The sequence below is a fragment of the Bos taurus genome, chromosome 6 (assembly GCF_002263795.3).
Source record: "Bos taurus isolate L1 Dominette 01449 registration number 42190680 breed Hereford chromosome 6, ARS-UCD2.0, whole genome shotgun sequence".
In the NCBI taxonomy this organism is placed as follows: Eukaryota; Metazoa; Chordata; class Mammalia; order Artiodactyla; family Bovidae; genus Bos; species Bos taurus.
The window spans coordinates 5,768,332-5,788,957 of record NC_037333.1 but is presented as its reverse complement, the minus strand read 5'-3'; the positions used below and the strand labels follow the sequence as shown (position 1 = coordinate 5,788,957).

General features: G+C 40.1%; 1 protein-coding gene and 1 pseudogene across 3 annotated transcripts in view; one reads left to right on the top strand and one right to left on the bottom strand.

Annotated features, from left to right (window-relative positions):
• PDE5A (phosphodiesterase 5A) overlaps positions 1 to 20,626 on the bottom strand; it is a 148,555-nt gene that overhangs the window by 105,278 nt on the left and 22,651 nt on the right. For all 3 annotated transcript variants that reach the window (NM_174417.2, XM_024993001.2, XM_024993002.2), the window contains 2 exon segments: positions 7,060 to 7,149; positions 19,910 to 20,498. In NM_174417.2, coding sequence (NP_776842.1) covers positions 7,060 to 7,149; positions 19,910 to 20,498 — 679 coding nt within the window.
• On the top strand, positions 17,587 to 17,703 carry LOC112447199 (uncharacterized; annotated as a pseudogene).

The following is a 20,626-nucleotide window of genomic DNA, read 5'->3' as shown; positions in this document are numbered from 1 at the left end:
GCCACCTGATGCAAAGATCTGACTCATTTGAAAAGAGCCTGATGCTGGGAAAGATTGAAGGCGGGAGGATAAGGGGACGACAGAAGATGAGATGGTTAGATGGTATCACTGACTCAACGGACATGAGTTTGAGTAAACTCTGGGAGTTGGTGATGGACAGGGAGGCTTGGTGTGCTGCAGTCCATGGGGTTGCAAAGAGTCGGACACGACTGAGCAACTGAACTGAACTGAAAAAAGTTTTTAATGAGCAGATAAAGTCATGTAGCCTAGTTTTGGAAAACATTTGCTTTTGTATACTGCACTCAGATTTACACACTTGGTTCCGTTAATGCTTTACTTTATGATTTTCGGCATGCAACAAATCTCTCTGACTCATCAAAATATTTATATCATAAAATTAGCTGATATGTTTTGAAGTTTTTCAGGTTTCTTTTAAAAGAAGATATAAACAGTTAGATAGATAGCTAAAAATGCTCCTTTATCACACTGCAAAAAAAAAAAAAAAACAACCTTATCATAAATATTTCCTTATGGCTGTTACATTTGCACTGAAGAATTATGTCATCAAGTACGATAAGATAAACTCAAGATGATAAAAACAGAGGAGAATAAAAGCTCTGATTCCAAATTAGATTTCTACTTAATAACCAGAGTCGACATTCAACCAAGAGAAAACAGGTGTCAGCCTAACCTGACATTATTGGATATAATCTCCACCTCAGGTCAATAGGAACGTTTTCAAGAACTTGCATTATTTCACGATGTTCTGGCTTCTACCTCACTGATGCAGCCACTGAAAAACAAAGCACTCATCTCCACATGCCATAACAAGCAATACTTCAAGAGAGGGTAGTATTTCAGGAATAGATCAGCTGAGGTATAGTTTCCCTGCTGCTGCTGCTGCTAAGTCGCTTCAGTCATGCCCAACTCTGTGTGACCCCACAGACGGCAGCCCACCAGGCTCCCCCGTCCACAGGACTCACCAGGCAAGAATACTGCAGTGGGTTGCCATTTCCTCCTCCTGAGTTTCCCTACGCTTCTTTACTAAACATAAAAGAACCATCTAGTTATAGTAATAACTAATGCGTGTGACAAAAATAAAAAAAATGGATCTAAGTGCCCAGGTCTGAAAAATCCAGTGGTGAGCCTAAAAGAAATTTAACCGCAGCTCTAAAAATTCACAGACTTACTGCAAATGTTTTCATGATGCTTCCTGCGCACGTCACAGAGCACACGCGCCCAGATTCACATGAACCATGCTCCTGCAGCTCATATCCCTGCAAAACATTTCTTCATGTTTACTGGATGTATCACTCCAAATACATTATAAAGGGCAGACTCTGACCCCTCTTCTTCCCCACCCCTACCTGCTCCCTTTCTTCTTTCTTCTTTTTTCCAATTTAAAAAAGGCCTGTCGGCAGAGTGGTTTGAACACAACTTTGAAGAGCCACCAGAATATAGCCAGTTCTCCTTGTCTCCACCTTCAAGCCTGGCTTCTATGTGGTCACATATCACATCAGGGAACTTCCCACCCCCAAATCAAAAGTAATCTAAACATTTACTGCAGCAGCTCAAGAAAACAATGAAGCGGAAGAAAGAGAGTGCAGTCATCGTCCACAGTGGAATTTTAAAAAACCCTCTTGCCTAGGTTTCAATTTCAGATTCGCCAAGTTTTAGTTATGTGACTTTGGCCAAGTTCCCTAAACGTCCCGTATCTCAGTTTCATCTTCTGTAAGTGGGAATAAATTAATGACCACCTCCTCTGGTTGTGACAAAGATTTAAAAGAATTAACATGCATCAAGTCCTCCAAACAGTTTCCACAGGATAAGGAGTTATTTCCCAAGTTCTACCCACGTTGTTCCTCAAACTATTTTATTATACAGCCTAGACTGGCTCTTTTCTCTCCCTTGACCCCTTTACTTTTTGTCCTCATTCATTTCCTCTAGCCAATAGTTCTGTGACCTTTCCCAAATAAATTATTTTAGCTTCTTCTAGCGTTTCCAGTCCACTCCCTACCACCACCACTCTTTGCCCATTAACCCCACTGTCTTAGAAGGGAGTATACAGAGAAGGGAAGGTTGTAAACATTTATCCTCTATGACTTAAAAAAATTATATCACAGAAGTTTTAGGAATATCTATGATCTTGACTTCCAAAAAGGCATTGCACTATTACACTTACAATTGTAACACTAATGAAAAGAACTCCTGAAAATGTTTAATTAGTTGGAAGATTTCACAAGAAGAGAGGCAGATGAAGTGATTACATATTTTACTGAATCTTAAAAATCTTCCTGAATATTCTGGACTATGTTGTAGTTCAGACCCTAGTATTCAGTATTCAACTGCTCCTTTCAATCAGCTCTCCAGAGCTGGTACCTTAAGAAACTGGGGTCACTAAAAGGTGCCAAGGCATTTACTAAACAATCAATAATCACATTTCATCTGCGGTTCCTTGGTAATTGGTTGGAGTCAGTGTCCACTTACATGATACAACTGCACTAACACAAAGAGAAGAAACCAAATTTACTTTGCCTCATTTATGAGCAAAAACAATGAAAAGTATCTTTCTTTGAAGCTTAAGGTTTGTTAGAGGGTTTTGTTAGACCAGTTTGTTAGACCAGTCAGGGACTGTGCTGGCTGTCATTTGATCCCAGCTGGCTGGTTATTATGTGACTGATGACCTCTCCATCCTTTTTTTCTCATGAAAGTTCCATGTCTCCTTTTAACAAATGACAGTTGACATTTATGGATCACTTCTCGTGTGCCACGAACTATGTCAAGCCCTGTGCATGAACAAACACATTTAATCTTTACAACAACCCTGTGAGGTACGTCCTTTTACAACCCTCATTCAGCAGATGAGGAAACTGAAGAGCCAAGGGATTAACCAATTCCATCCTGGTTTCTCATCAAGTAAGTGTTGAAGATGGGGAGCTCAGAGCAAGCGTTAACAACTACTCCTCAAAGCCCTCCTGGGGCTCGCCCATTGTGATTTAAAAAGCTTCGTGGGAGAAAGAGCACTTTTCTATTGCATGTACACAACAGCAAACATTACTCCCAGTTTGTTTATGTATCTATAAATCTAAAGATAATTTTGGAATCCATACAATTCATCTTCTTATTGTTCTTGGTCAGCTAAATGACTTTTTATACCACAACCAAGCTGAGAGTATGACTGTTTTTCTGTTTCTCTTCATTCCTTTTTTTCTGAAGAAATAATTCTCACAGGAAATAATTTCAAACCCAGCAGTGTGAGCGTGGGAGGAGAGGACAAAGAATGGGGAGGGTCCGCAAGATGTTTAAAAAGCTGTGTTTGGAAACCTTCCCATCAGTAAAGTTACTAAGACGCCAGTGAAGTCACTGAAAATTCTTTATCTCATGAAATGTTCTGTGTGAATACGCTTTTGTGAAAACCAGTGAAGAGCTCAGTCTTCTCATCAAATCATCGCAGGGTCAAACAGAGACAGCAGGGGAGGAAGAAGAGGCCTGGAGGCAGGCAATGCTGAGAATGCTGAACAATGCAGCAGAAATCTTAGGGGGAGCTCTGGAAAGTCACAGTCTGGGGACCTGCGGCTGAACTCACTTTACTCAGGTCTGTAAGCGAGCAGATGGCCCGTGACTGTGAGCGAGGTTATTTATTCACGTAACCAAATTTAAGTGCTAAAACTTTTAAAAGTTGACACCGACATGTGTTGCCTAGGGATGTGAAGCAACTAGAACTCTCATACACATCAGCGGTTAAAAAAGCGTACGGCACAGTCACTTTGGAAAGGACTTTGGAAATTTCTTATAGAATTCAACACCCAACACACGACCTGGAAATGCCCCTCATATATATTTACCCAAGACAGGCGAAAATATGTCCACAAAAAGACCAGTATGCAAACATCAACTGCGTGGCTTCTCCTAACAGACAAAAACAACTCAAAAGTCTACCAACGGATGAATAGATAATCAAACCGTGGCACATCCACACCACGGAATAACCACTCAGCAATAAAAAAGGAACATACTACTTACACACGCAAGAACATGGATGAATCACACGCATGACACAGAGTGAAAGAAGGCAGACACACAGGACTACATACTATGTGACTCCACTTATATGATGCATGTGACATTGTAGAAAAGGCAAGATATCAGTGACAGAAAGCAGTTCAGGGACTGTTGGCAGCTGGGGGTTGAGGGAGGAGAAGATCAACTACGGGGGTGCAGCGAAATATCTGAGGGGACAGAAATGCTTTGCATCTTTTCAAAATTTTATTAGTGTTGTTATTTATTTGGCTGCACTGGGATCTTTAGCTGTAGCACGTGGGATCTAGTTCCCTGACCAAGGATCGAATCCTAGGCCCTGCACTGGGAGCCCAGGCTTAGGCACTGGACCACCATGGAAGTCCCAGATACTTTGTATCTTGATGATAGTGGTAGTCACAGGACTGTACATGCATCTCTTAACGATAACCCTGTATGCGAGACAGCAAAAGAGACACAGATGTATACAACAGTCTTTTGGACTCTGTGGGAGAGGGAGAGGGTGGGATGATTTGGGAGAATGGCATTGAAACATGTATAATATCATATAAGAAACGAATCGCCAGTCCAGGTTCGATGCAGGATACAGGATGCTTGGGGCTGGTGCACTGGGATGACCCAGAGGGATGGTATGAGGAGGGAGGGGGGGTTCAGGATGGGGAACACGTGTATTCCATGGCAGATTCATGTTGATGTATGGCAAAACCAACACAATATTGTAAAGTTAAAAAAGAAAAAAAAATTGATACAATAAAAATGGGAAAACATTAAAAAAAAAAAAACCTCATCAAACTATACACTTAAAATGAGTGAATTTGATTACCTAACTTGTACCTCAGTACAGCAGGGGTTTTTGTTACTGTTGTTTTAGTTTAAGCACCCCACTCCAGTACTCTTGCCTGGAAAATCCCATGGACGGAGGAGCCTGGTAGGCTACAGTCAATGAGGTCGCAAAGAGTCGGACACGACTGCCCGACTTCACTTTCACTTTCCTCACTGGCAGTTACCGAGACAGAAACGTGTGTACCCAGAGGATGCTCTCTTGCAGAAAGGCAGTCTCTTCACCCTGGTGATGTTGTTGCATATTCTCATGGATTCCCTCAATCCTCAGTGTTCATGAAACTTAGAAAGAGATGTTTAACCAGAGCGTGATATGGGCTAAGTCTCTCGACCAGTACAAAGTTGTTTCTCAGGCCATGGTTTTAAAACAACTTATAAGCTAAAAGCTGAACATCACCTTCTTAAGTGCACACAACTACATCCTGGTTTATAACTAGGGCAGCCAGATAAAACATAGGATGTCCACTCAAATTTAATTTTAGATGAATAACAAATAGTTTTTTAGTATAACTATGTCCCCCAATATTGCATAAGATATGCTTTGTATTTCCTTTATCTGGCAATCCAATTAAAGAACACCATTGGTCCATGTAAGGTCTTTTCAATTTCATTTATTCATTCATAATTAATTAGCCAATTAATTATTTAATCTCATATATATGTTTTAGCTGCAGGTATTTTTAGTAATCATGGCTGCAACTACCTTAGGAAACCATGCAGCAACTCTAAGGCACTGAGAAGGTATTTAGAAGACTGAGAAATTACTGACTCGGGACCTGTTCACCTGTGACTGCAGGCCGGGTGCACCTGCATCACCTCAGGCTTGTGGGAGACTCCCTCAGGGCTCACCTAGACTACTGAACTCAGAACCTGCATTTCAAGATCCCATGTGCACAGTCCTGTTTTGGAAGCATGGAGTTAGAAGGCTGTGCTTTAGCATACGTAGTGGGGATCAAAGGGAAGCTGACTTAAAGTACAGAAACTCCTTAGGAGAATATTTTAAAAGTTCAGACATTACTTCAAGATCTGAATCATGGTACAGTACAGGTACCAGGAATGAAATCGAAAGAAAGAAATGGAAATGGGAAACACTAATAGAAAAAGAATCTGTGGAACTTGGTAAAAGACTGGATGGGCTTCCCAGGTGGCTCAGTGGTAAAGTATCCATCCACCTGCCAATGCAGGAGAGGAGATGCAGGTTCCACCCTTGGGTCAGGAAGGACCCACTCCAGTATTCTTGCCTGGAAAATCTGCAGACAAAGAAGCCTGGCGGGCTATAGTCTGTGGGGTTGCAGGAGTCCGATAGGACTTAGTGACTGAACAACAACAACTGTGGTTTTAGAATTTCTAAATGTTCCACAGGTGATTCTACTTGCAGCCAAGGTTAAGAACCACAAATAGGAGCTCTTTCGATCTATTTGTTTTCACTTAGAGAGATGATTTTCAACCCTGGCTACACTTTAGAATTATTTGAGGAGCTTTACAAATGTATCGGTGTCTACACCCAGCCTTAGAGATTCTGATTTAATTTGTAACTTTTTAGAAGTTCCACCGTTGTTTGTAATGTGCACGCAGGGCTGAAAACACTCAAGTGAAGCATTCGGTTTAAACAATCATTTATTAATTATTTTTTTCAAATAAATGTAAAATGAAGAGAGAATTCAGTATTTACAGAATCCAAACCTTCTAATTAGATGAAATATAAACCAACCTATTTTCATCTGCTTGTTATAATTTCACAATAAATTTTGCCTGGAGTTAGCTACAATAATATCCATTTTTTTCAAATCCTCATTTTGAATAAAAAATAAAATCAGTTGATGACCACTGAGATTGGATAACCATTTATGAAACATGCATTATTCAAGTGTTCAAAATATAATATGAAATAAATTGATTATAATCACAACCACAATTATATATCTTAGGATAGAGTGAGATCTTCAGGAAACAGAGGTAAAAAAAATTACATGTCTAAAATGTATTTCTAAGTAAAAGTAAATAATCAGGATACAATTCTATTACTGAAGTCTAAATAAAAAAACATCAAGCAGAACATTTAAGCACTTTCCAGTTAACTGCACTACAGCATTATTTCAGAAGTATGAAAAGTAAAAAAAAAAATTTTCAAAACGAAAAATGCTTCCAAATGACCTTTTATAAAATGGAAAACTGGCTTACCTCTTCCCTATGATTCTTAATTGGCATACAAAGAATACTTTGTGTCTTGTAGCCTGTAATTTGGTCAACTTCTGCATTGAATCGAGGATCCTAGTAAGGAAGATGAAATTCAATTTAGTGACTGACTTGTTCAATGATGTCATTTTTCTGATTTATAGGATTAGAGAAATCTAACCTTTGACTTACCTTGTTCCTCTGAATGTTAAATTTTATCATTGTAAAACGTATCAAATCATATAAGTACATATAATCTTTGACAAAGATAAATTTAAAGTTTTTTAAGGAAGCTAGTGTTCATGAATAAATACAGATGCAAAGAAATGTTAAGAAATAAAGAAAATTCAAAAGAGTAACCAATGTAGACAGTCTCACTTAAACTCCAGAAAAAGTGACAACTCTCCTCTTCTGTAATACAATTTGCCTATTCCCATCTCATTGATTCTTCTGAAAAAGGAAAGCATCTCTGGTCTGAAATGTTTTCCTATAAAACCCACCACCTCCAAAATGACCTTTCCAATACTGATGTTACTTCCCTTGTAATGAATGACCTTGTTCTGTGACTAGAGGAGCACGATGGGCTATAGTACATTGGGCCGCAAAGAGTTGGACAAGACTGAGCATAACACAATAGCAACAAACGATTGTTTATCTATTACCTCAATATTCTGTATTTCTATCTCAGATGTTCATAAGAATTAAAATCTTTCTTTTTTATTTAATAAAAGTGCCTTCATCAAACTATAAACAACTCCTTAATCTTCTGAATCTCTTTCCCCTTTCACAAAGTACATTCTTGCACATCCAGTAATCACAAAGGGCTTTTGAAATGTGTAAAAGTTCAAAATGTAGGTTAAAGAAAAAAAAGATGCATGCTATTTTCCATTAAACCAGATTAAGAAGATTAAAGGTAGGCTGTAAACTCTGTGAGGGTTGGTTCATTGCTGTATTCCCAAGATCAATTCAGGAACTCAAAAACATTTGTTAAATAAATGAAGCAATTCATTGACAACTGATACCACAGTTATCCAATGTGATCATTCTTAGCTTACTATAGCTTAAAACAAATCTTGTAGAGGTCGGATAAGCTCAAGGAAATGGACAGATATGAGCACATGACATACAATTAGAATGGAAGCAAATGTACCAGAATATAAATATCTGAACGAATATTGTTCCCTTCAAAGCAGCAGCCTTGGGAACTTACATACTCAACCTAATAATAGAATTATTGCTGTAAAAACTCTGCTTTTGGAATTCCCTTTGGAAAATATGGAGTACTCACACTGGAAAAATCCTCATCTTTGAAGGTCATTTCTATTTTTTTTTTTAATTAGTCTAACGTCACGCAAAGCCAAAGCTGTGAATGAAGTAAATGATTACACTAAATTCCATCAAACTAGGGTCAGAAATGAGCCTAATTTTCCCATTTAGAGGGCTGAATTTGGCCTTAAAGACAAACTTTCAAAAGTTACAAAATGGTGGCAAATCAACATATGTTATATTAAAAATGAACACTATTGCATTTTAATTTTTCTGCAAACATGTTCAAAGTTGTATTGAAAAGACAGAGAAAATCTTGCCTGAATGTTTCCAAAAAACAGTTTTAAATAACATGCTATATTGCAAGGTATCTAAAGAAAGCAGACAGGCTACTGATATGGATGAATTAAAAGAAGTTAAGCATTATGAATCTATATAGGGAATTATTCCATAGGCTAATAATCAAAATATGAATGGAAATGCATCCTCAGCAATTATTTTGTTAATGAATATCTGAATCACAAGACCAATTTATAAAGAAGAGGATTAAACCCAACTATCTAATCAAAGCAAGAGTTTGAAATGTATAAGACTTCCACAGATTTTGTGTATATTGGAAGTTTAAAATAAACAGCAACCTGGGATTTCACTCTTCAGTGAACGAAGTAGGAGAAATGTCTGCCTCAAAATCACTTTAAGAGAATTTTGGCATCTCAAAGAATTTGCCTTTGGCAATGCACCCAGCACAAGGGCTACAAACACGGAGAACTAACGCTTCTAGGTCCAGGAGCCACTGAAAGAAAAATGGAGCACTATTATTGCTATTGTTATTTCTTTCACTGTTTATGAGAGCATGGCAGTGAAAAAAAACCCCACAAAACTTAAATATCCATCTCCTATAAAAAGCAACTAGTACCAGACTTGTCCTCCTGCTGGAAAATATCCGACCAGATCAAACAACTGAGACAGCTAAACCGCACACCGTGCAGAGGACGCACATGGCTGCCCTGCGGTAATCTCGCTCCTCCAGGCAGCACTCCTTCCACCAAGGAGAAGGCAGGTGGTCCGCAAAGGAACCACAGTTCCAAACGGAACTGAATTCAGGGCTTCTAAAGTGCTTTACAAATAGCTGATGAAAGAAGAGAAGTGAAGGGCAAGGGAGAAAGGGAAAGATACACCGAACTGAAAGCAGAGTTCCAGAGAAGAGCAAGGGGAGATAGGAAGGCCTTCTTAACCGAACGATGCAAAGAAATAGCAGAAAACAACAGAATGGGAAAGACTAGAGAGCTCTTCAAAAAAACTGGATATATCAAGAGAACATTTCATGCAAGGATGGACACAACGAGGGACAGAAGCAGTACGGGCCTAACAGAAGCTGAAGAGATTAAGACGAGACGGCAAGAATACACAGAAGAACTGTACAGAAAAGGTCTTAATGACCCAGATAACCACGATGGTGTGATCACTCACCTAGAGCCAGACATCCTGGGGTGTGAAGTCAAGAGGGACTTAGGAAGCATCACTATGAACAAAGCTAGTGGAGGTGAAGGAATTCCATCTGAGCGGTTTCAAATCCTAAAAGGTGATGCTATTAAAGTGCTACACTCCTGACAGCAAATTTAGAAAACTCAGCAGTGGCCACAGGACTAGAAAACGTGTTTTCATTCCAATCCCAAAGAAGGGCAATGCTAAGAATTTTCAAGGTCAGCTGAGTTGCTCAGTCCCATCTGACTCTTGCAACCCCATGGACTGCAGGACGCCAGGCCTCCCTGTCCATCACCAATTCCCAGAGCTTGCTCAAACTCATGTCCATTGAGTCAGTGACGCCATCCAACCATCTCATCCTCTGTTGTCCCCTTCTCCTCCTGCCTACAATCTTTCCCATCATCAGGGTCTTTTTTAAAGACTCAGTTCTTTGCATCAGGTGGCCAAAGTATTGCAGCTTCAGCTTCAGCATCAGTCCTTCCAATGAATATCCAGGACTGATTTCTTTAGGACCAACCGGTTTGATCTCCTTGCAGTCAAGGGACTCTCAAGAGTCTTCTTCAGCACCACAGTTCAAAAGCATCAGTTCTTTGGCGCTCAGCTTTCTTTATGGCCCAGCTCTCAATGTGTAAACTACCGCACCGCTGTGCTCATTTCACATGGTAGCAGGGTTATGCTCAAAGTCCTTCAAGCTAGGTTTCATCAGTACACGAACCAAGAATTACTTCCAAATGTACAAGCTGGGTTCAGAAAAGTCAAATGAACCAGAGATCAAATTGCCAATATTTCTCTGATCACAGAGAAAGGAAGGGAATTCCAGAAAAAAAAACATTCGTTTGACTATGGTTGTTTGACTATGTTAAAGCCTTTGACTGTGTGGATTACAATAAACTGGAAGATTCTTAAAGAGATGGGAATACCACACCACCTTACCTGTCTCCTGAGAAATCTGTATGCAGGTTAAGAAACAACAGTTAGAACCAGACATGGAATAAATGACTGGTTCAAAACGGGGAAAGAAGTGTGACAAGGCTGTATATTGTCACCCTTAAATTAAATTAAACTGTAACAATTTAATAAAAATTGCTAAGTTTTATTTAACTTAAGGAGATCCAACCAGTCCATCCTAAAGGAGATCAGTCCTGAGTGTTCACTGGAAGGACTGATGTTGAAGCTGAAACTCCAATACTTTGGCCACCTCATGTGAAGAACTGACTCATTTGAAAAGACCCTCATGCTGCGAAAGATTGATGGCAGGAGGTGAAGGGGACGACAGAGGATGAGATGGTTGGATGGCATCACTGAGTCAATGGACATGAGTTTGGGTAAACTCCGGGAGTTGGTGATGGACAGGGAAGCCTGGCATGCTGTGGTCCATGGGGTCGCCAAGAGTCAGACACGACTGAGCGACTGAATTGAACTGAAATGCAGAGTACATAATGCAAAATGCTGGGCTGGATTTTTCAATCATATGCTGGACTCAAGATTGCTGGGAGAAATATCAACAACCTCAGAAATGCAGATGATACCACTCTAATGGCAGAAAGTGAAAAGGAACTAAAGAGCCTCTTGATGAGGCTGAAAGAGGAGAGTGAAAAATCTGGCTTGAAACTCAACATTCAAAAAACTAAGATCATGGCATCCAATCTCACCACTTCATGGCAAATAGAAGGAAAAAATAGAAGCAGTGACAGATTTTATTCTCTTGGGCTCCAAAATCACTGTGGATAGTAACTGCAGCCATGAAATTAAGACGCTTGCTCCTTGCAAGGAAAGCTATGACAAACCTAGATAGTGTATTAAAAAGCAGAGACATCACTTTGCTGACAAATATCCGTCTAAGTCAAAGCTATGGTTTTTCCAGTAGTCAGGTACAGCTGTGAGAGTTGGACCAGAAAGAAGGCTGAGCGCTGAAGAATTGATGCTTTATTACTGTGGTGCTGGAGAAGACTGTTGAGAATGCCCTGGACAGCAAGGAGATCAAACCAGTCAGTCCTGAAGGAAATCAATCCTGAATATTCACTAGAAGGATGAATGCTGAAGCTGATGCTCCAATAGTCTGGCCACCTGATGCAAAGTCCCTCATTGGAAAAGACCCTGATGCTGGGATAGCTTGAAGGCAGAAGGAACAAGGGGAAGCAGAGGATGAGATGGTTAGACAACATCACAGACTCAATGGACTGAATCTGAGTGAATTCAGGATACAGTGAAGAACAGGGGACTCTGGCATGCTGCAGTTCATGCAGTCGCAAAGAGTCGTACAAGACTTAGGGACTGAACAAGGACAATAACAAAAGTGCTGGGATGTGCAAGGCAAAGTACCTGATAAGACAGGCTGTGATGTGGGTGGGGGAGGGTGTAAAGGAGGAGTGGCAGAAGACAGCGGCTAGCCAGGCTCAACATGTATTTGGGAAGACTCTTAAGAGAGCAAGCAAAAATTACCTGTTGAAAGCTGAAAGTGGAATGGTGCTACCAATTATAAAAATGTTTGAAGACACTGGGGTCCCACCCATCAGAGGTACCTTCCAGTAATTTCACTGCCTGCAAGAATAAAGGTCAGCCCTGTTTTAAAAGAAGATGATATAATCCAAACGACTTTCAACAAACAGTCATAATGTCCAGCCTACAATAAACATAATCACAACAAATGAAGAAATAGGGAACTACAACCCATAGTGAAGAAAAAGAACAGTCATTAAAAAATGACCCCAGGATGATTCAGATATTGGAATTAACAACAAGGACTTCAAAGAAGGTATTATAAAAGTATTTAAAAACTTAAAATATGGTAATAATGAACAGGTGGGAATCTCTGCAAAGAAAGAAAAGAAGTATTTTTAAAAAGCCAAATGGAAATTCTAGAACTGAGAAGTACAAAGTCTAAAATGAAGAGTTCACTGATTAACATCAGATTGGATGAGTCAGTGACCTGAAGGTAGACTGACAAATACCTGATCAAAAAGACTGAGAGGAAAACAAAAACTGTAAAAAGTTAACAGAGCCTCAATGTTCTCCAGGACAACTTTAAATGGCCTAGCATATATACAATTGGAGTCCAAAGAGAAGGAAATGGGGCTGAAAAAAGTATTTAAACACATGACCAAAAATGTCCTAAAGTCAGTGAAAACCTTAAACATATACACATATGTGTATGTGAAATGTGAAATGTGAAAATGATATATAACACAAAACGTGTAAGAAATGAAGGCTGCTGACTTCTCATAAGAAAAGTGAAAGCCAGAAACAAGTGGGAAAACATTTAAATATTGAAAGAAAACTACTGTTAACCGAGAAGTATCTTTGCAGTAAAGATATCTTTCAAGATTATAGGCAAAATGATGATTTAAACAAAATCAGAGAATTTGTCACCATCAGACCAATCCTAAAGAAATACTAATGAAAGTTCTTCAGCCTGAAGAAACAGATTCAACAGAAAGGAATAAAGAGCTTGGAACTTGGCCTGAGCACAAGCACAAACATATAAACAATAAGGAAATGGACCCAAAAAGATACTGCTGTGATTTATGTCCACGAGCGTCCTGCCAACATTTCTCTCTAGGAGTTTTATGGTAACATGTCTTACATTTAGGTCTTTAATCCATTTTGCGTTTATTTTTGTGTATGGTGTTGTAGAATGTTCTAATTTCATTCTTTCACGTGTCGCTGTCTAATTTTCCCAGCACCACTTATTGAAGAGACTGCCTTTTGTCCAGTGTATTCCTGCCTCTTTTGTTGTAGAATGGAATATTTCTCAGTCACGAAAAAGAATGAAATCATGTCATTTGCACAACATGGATGGATCTAAGATTATCACACTAAATGAAGTAAGCCAGACAGAGAAAGGTAATTATGATACTGCTTATGTGTGGAAGCTTAAAAAAAAACAAAAAGACACAAATTAACTTATTTACAAAACAGAAATAGATCTATACACACAGAAAACAAATTTATGGTTATCAAAGGGGAAAATGTGGGGCAATAGATTAGGAGTTTGGGATTAACAAACTGTATATAAAAAAGATAACCAATAAGGGCCTACTGTAAAGCTGGGGAACTATATTCAATATTTCATAATAACCTAAAAGGAAAAAAATCTGAAATATATGTGTATGTGTATATATATATATATGTATATATATATATACACATACACACACACACAAAACTTTACCACTGTGCTATACATCTGAACATGCCACTGTAAATCAACTATACTTGAATTAAAAAAAGAATAAGAAGGAAGCCTGGTTCTTCACTTTTGGAGGAAGAAAACAAAAGGTACCTTGAGGTGTTAGATTGAAATCAGAGGTAATAATTTATTGTTTATAATATAGTGGGTAGCTAGCTATAGGAATAAATAAAATATTAGTGTATGTTAGTCTGTGTATTTTTTTCCCAGCTCTATCTGCTGAAAAACTAGAAGCAATGAGCATGCCTAGTGCCTAGATCTTGGTTTTAAAATACCATCCCTTCCACTGAGAGGAACCAGGGTCCCTAGGTCTATGGCAAAGAAAGTGTAAGGTAAGTCTAGAACATCCTGCTAAGTAGTTAAAACTTTCAGCTCCCCCACAAAGCAAGAAAATGCCAAGAGTGATGTGGGAACATATCAAAAAGACATCGGTTCAGTCACTCAGTTGTGTCCGACTCTTTGGGACCCCATGGACTGCAGCTTGCCAGGCCTCCCTGACCATCACCAACTCCCGGAGCCTGCTCAAAGGCATGTCCATTGAGTGGGTGATGCCATCCAACCATGTCATCCTCTGTCGTCCCCTTCTCCTGCGTTCAATCTTTCCCAGCATCAGGGTCTTTTCAAATGAGTCAGTTCTTCACATCAGGTGGCCAAAGTATTGGAGCTTAAGCTTCAGCATCAGTCCTTCCAATGAATATTCAGGACTGATCTCCTTTAGAATGGACTGGTTGGATCTCCTTGCAGTCCAAGGGACTCTCAACACTCTTCTCCAACACCACAGTTCAAAAGCATCAATTCTTTGGTGCTGTTTTCTTTATAGTCCAACTCTCACATCCATACATGACTACTGGAAAAAACATAGCTTTGACTAGACAGACCTTTATTGGCAAAGTAATGTCTCTGCTTTTTAATGTGTTGTCTAGGTTGGTCATAGCTTTTCTTCCAAGGAGCAAGAGTCTTAATTTCACGGCTGCAGTCACCATCTGCAGTGATTTTGGAGCCCCCAAAAATAAAGTCTGTCACTGTTTCCATTGTTTCCCCATCTATTTCCCATGAAGCGATGGGACCAGACGCCATGATCTTAGTCTCCTGAATGTTGAGTTTTAAGCCAACTTTTTCACTCTCCTCTTTCACTTCCATCAAGAGGCTCTTTAATTCTTCTTTGCTTTCTGCCATGAGTGTGGTGTCATCTGCACATCTGAGGTTATTGACATTTCTCCTGGCAATCTTGATTCCAGCCTGTGCTTCATCCAGCCTGGAGTTTCGCATGATGTACTCTGCATATAAGTTAAATAAGCAGGGTGACAATATACAGCCTTGATGTACTCCTTTCCCAATTTGGAACCAGTCTGTTGTTCCATGTATGGCTCTAACTGTCACTTCCGGACCTGCATACAGATTTCTCAGGAGGCAGGTCAGGTGGTCTGGTACTCCCATCTCCTTAAGAATCTTCCACAGTTTGTTGTGATCCACACAGTCAAAGGCTTTGGTGTAGTCAATAAAGCAGAAGTAGATGTTTTTCTGGAGCTCTCTTGCTTTTTCGATGATCCAACGGATGTTGGCAATTTGATCTCTGGTTCCTCTGCCTTTTCTAAATGCACCTTGAACATCTGGAAGTTCACGATTCATGTACTGTTGAAGCCTGGCTTGGAGAATTTTGAGCATTACTTTGCTAGCGTGTGAGAGATGAATGCAATTGTCCAATAGTTTGGACATTCTTTGGCACTGCTTTTCTTTGGGATTGGAATGAAAACTGACCTTTTCCAGTCCTGTGGCCACTGCCGAGTTTTCTAAATTTGCTGGCATATTGAGTGTAGCACTTTCATAGCATCATCTATTGGACACGACTGAGCGACTTCACTTTCACTTTTCACTTTCATGCATTGGAGAAGGAAATGGCAACCCACTCCAGTGTTCTTGCCAGGAAAGTCCCAGGGACGGGGGAGCCTGGTGGGCTGCTGTCTATGGGGTCGCACAGAGTCAGACACGACTGACGTGACTTAGCAGCAGCAGACTGAGCCAAAAGGACATAGGAGCCAATAAATTGGATATAATCTGAGAATATGAATAAGACAGTAACACAGCATAACTCATTAAAAAAATAAAAATCCATGCATCCATAATGATAGAAATAATGTGAATAAAGAAGGCAAAGCTCTTCTTTACATTAGAATGTTAACTAATACATATAGATTGCACTATTGATATAAAGTTGGAAAATTAGTAGATGCCCAAAGTGGTAAGTGCACTGAGAAGGAAAAGAGCATTCACACAATATCAAAATAACGTCCCTATAGATATTTATTAATTACAATGGGAAAACTGTGTCTTTATAGTGAAACACTTAGTGGGTACCACTTTAACCCACTTACCAAGTTTAACATCATCAAAAACGTGGTAAAGTAACATCGTGTGCTACCTGGTCACACATGCCAAGAAGGTCTGTGGTATACCCACAAAACATGTTTGGTCTGGCATTAGATCTCTTCAAACCCTTGGAATTACCTGACTGATAGTCTTTTTATATTCGTTACAAGCCCCTGCCAAGCATACCTGAGCTCACGGTAAGGCAGTCTCATGGGGGAGAAGGCCTCAAATAGCTTCAGGACTGGGGCTGGCTGCCAGGAAAACCAACTGAGCGATTAGAGGATCAGAACGTTCAGCCCTGCCACTGGATAAGGAAGAGGGGCCTGGAGACTGAGTCCAATCACCAATGGTCAGTGATTTAATCAATCATCCCTACATACTGAAAAAAAAATCAGATTGAGGGAACTTTTGGGTAAAGGTCACCTACTGTGTGCTGGGATGGTGTTGCCACAGAAGGTGGACAAGGAAGTTTTGTGTTCCCCGCCCCTCACTCCTTGCCCTTTGTATCTCTATTAGGCTATTTCTGAATGTTATCCTTTATAAACATACAGCTACAATCTTAAGTACTTTCTTAAGTACAATCTTAAGAACTTTCCTGAGTTCTGAGTCATTCCAGCAAATCATTAAACCCGAGTGGGGAACCCCTGCATTTGCAGTCAGCCCGAAGCAAGTGTGGCTAGCCTGGGGGTCCTTCCTATGGCTGGCATCTTAAGTGGGGACAAAGCTGTACAACAGGGTCCCTAACCTTGGGGTCTGCACTCACTCCAGGCAACTAGTGTCAGGACTGAATTGGACCATGGGACACCCCAGCTGGTGCAGAGGTGAAGAACTGATCGTCGTCTGTAAAGCCAAATGAGGTTGAAAGAACGTTTGTGGTATTCCTGCCAAAAGCGCCTAACGTGAATCTATTCAAGAAAAACATTCTACGAGATAACTGGCCTGTCTCCTTCCAAAATACATGTCAAGAAAGATAGAGAAGCACTGAGAAGCTACTGCAGATTTAATGGAAAATAACAAGATAGGACAAATACATGCAATACGTAACCCTGAGTGACAGCCTTGAACAAAGGGGGGAAAAAAATCACTGCAAAGGACATTCATGGGGCAACTGACCAAATTTGTCCATGGAATGTTAGCTAAGAGCTTTGTATCAAAAAATTTCCAGATTTTGATAAAAGTATGACAATTGTGGAAGACAATATTCTTGTTAGAAAATACGTATAGTAATTGCTTCTCAGCCTTTTAGCTAAGATCAAGTGCAGTATCTGTTCTTATCTGAAAATACATATAGAAAAATGTCTCCGAATGGCTCAGAAAAAAATAATATGCATGCGTTACTTACATGCATTACACACAGAAAAAGAAGATAATAAAGCAAACAGGCCAAAATATAAACAATTAGAGAATCTGGGTAGAGGGTATACCCAAGTTTCTGATACTGGTCTTGCAACTTTTCTATAAGCTTGAAATCATATAAAGATAAAAATAACAGAAAACAAAAAAGGAAATAACCAACTAGATTTGCCAAATTATATGCTGGTCTTCTTCCACAAAGTGGAATATCTAAAGATTATTAGAGCATTTAACAAAGATACAGCAGTTCCCAAACTCTGTTCCCTGGGACACAATTACAACATGACAAATGTATCAGAATTGGTAATTTATTAAGAATGGGACAGCAGCTATTGCTACTTCTTTCTTCTGAAATTCATTTTGGAAATAATTTTATTCATCAGAAATTCACTTGAGTAGCACCTGAGACCCGCAGGATGAGAGATAGTGAAGACTATTTATCTGAAGAAGGACTGAAAAGGGGGGAATGAGGTTGGGGCGGGAAGAGCTGCAGCTCGAGGGTAAAGGCCACGTGAGTGGTGATGTGACCCTTCCCTAAGAACCCTCCAATTTTTCTCCCTAGAAATCATGGTGTCCATGGAGAGGCTGCCCCATGGAAACAAGAGATGGGTCTAAGTTTTGCATTCCTGTTGCCTTAGGAAATAAGACGGTTATTTAGACAATATACATCCTTAGACATAGGAAATCTTGGGAGGCGTAAGGCTTCCATCAGACATAGACCAGGGCTTCAGGGCAATCTGTGATAGTTAATTTTATGTGTCAACTTGTCAGCTAAGGGATGCCCAAACGGCTGATAACACGTTATTTCTAGGTGTGTCTGTGAGGATGTCTCCAGAGGAGATGAACATCTGAATCACGAGAATGAGTAGAGAAGATCTTTATCAATGCCAGTGGGCATCATCCCATCCCTTGAGTAGGCAGAGGAAAGAAGGACGAATTCGCTCTGTTTGAACTAAGATATCCATATTCTTCTTGCCCTCCTGCAGTCCACCAGAGCTCCCGGCTCTAAAGCTTTTGATTCAAACACAGACCAGAGTTACACCACTGGCCCCCCTGATTCTTAGGCCTGCAGACTGAGTTATACCATCAACTACACCAATCTTGGTTCTCCAGCCTGCAGATGGAAGGCAGACTGTGGAACTTCTAAGCCTCCATTCCCAAGTGAGCTTATTCCTACAATAAACCACTTCTTATTTATCTCTATATATCCTACTAGTTCTGTTTCTCTGAAGAACACTGAGCGATAAACAATCTGATCTAAATACTGGATGATGTCTAGTTTCCAAGTATTAGGAAAATTCCAACACATTCATATAAGTTGTTCTGATTATTGTGTCAATACCTTATTATTAATAAATGCTGTGCCACATTCAAGAAAGTTGCATGAGTGATGGCCTGATAGAGGAGGAGATGATGTGTTGACTGAACATCACTGACATTTGTGGTGTAACTGAAACTCACTGGTCTAAGCTGTGGATCATGTCATGTTTTAAATATGTGAATGTATTATTTTATCAGTAATAAAACAGTTGAATTCCAAATGTATACCATTCTGTTACAAAGTTTTAAAATGGGAATCAAATGTTGACCATTTCTTAAAATTAATTTATCTAAGAGACTTTTTTATTCTTAGCTTCAATCTGAACACTACTTTATTTTATGGCCACTGCTTGGCTCTCTACTGCTGCACTACAACTTCTAAGCATTCTGTGGTCATGTAAGCTCAAGAAATGCTGCTATACAGTGTCTACAGATTACATATCTAAGGAGTGTGTAGGACTAAGAAAAGAGAACGTGCCATTTCCTTCTCCAGGGGATCTTCCTGACCCAGGGATCGAACCCAGGTCTCCCTCATTCCAGGCAGATGCTTTAACCTCTGAGCCACCAGGGAAGCCCGGGGATATGCATAGTGATGAAGAAAAAACAATGAAAGAACACAACTGTGAGATGAGCTATGTCAAGTTATCATTAAGGAGAACAAGACAACCTTTCTCTAAGGCCGCTGTGTTGGACTCAGCCACCAGTGAAGAAACTGACTTTCAAAGATGGGGAGCTTCTTAACCATAGATTCCTACTTTAAATAAGTTTGTAAATGATGAAATCTCAGTTTCAAATATCCCTACGATTGACAGTAGTTGCCCATGCCCCATCCATATTCCACGCCCCACCCTGCCTCTGTTCCAAGAGTTCATTTACCTCATAGGCGTCTTTGATGTTCAAGGGCTCGCCAAAAGCGGCCACGTGTCCCACGATGCCTTTGTTCCACTCTAAGCGGATGCAGTTGTTTGAAGCTTCTTCCAGTGTTGAACCTTCTGCAACATCAAAGAGGCGGCTGATAAGAAACTTGTCGTTGGAGCTGTCCTCACAGACGAGGAATAAGGAGTAGCGGTCGGCGGAGATGAGTCCATGGATGTGCAAGAAAATTTTGTGACATAAGGCTGTGACATCCAAGTGACTAGAAATATCTTTCACTAATTCCAAGAGTCTCGAGCACTGGTCCCCTTCATCATTATCAAACCGTGGGGAGGTTAGAGGCATCTGTTCCTTCTTGTCTGAGTCAGAGAGGAAGCTCACAGTTCCCTCAGAATCCTTGATAACGATGGGTCTAAGCGGCCGATCGAATTCAGAGGCAGAGATCTTCCTGGTTGGTGTTCCAGGGACACTGCTCTCTGCACGGGGACTTGGCTGCAAGGGGCAAGAGCAGGATTCCGTGTGGCCCTTGATTCCTTCCTTGCACACAGGAATGGTGTGAACTCTCTCAGCAAACCATGCGTTGACCATTTCTCTGCAGAAAAGAACATGTAGGCACATCAAAGATTTGAGGAAGACAGGAGTGGATAAATAAGATGTGGTGCATATACACAATGGAATACTACTCAGCCATAAAAAAGGATGGATACAGAGTCACTTGCA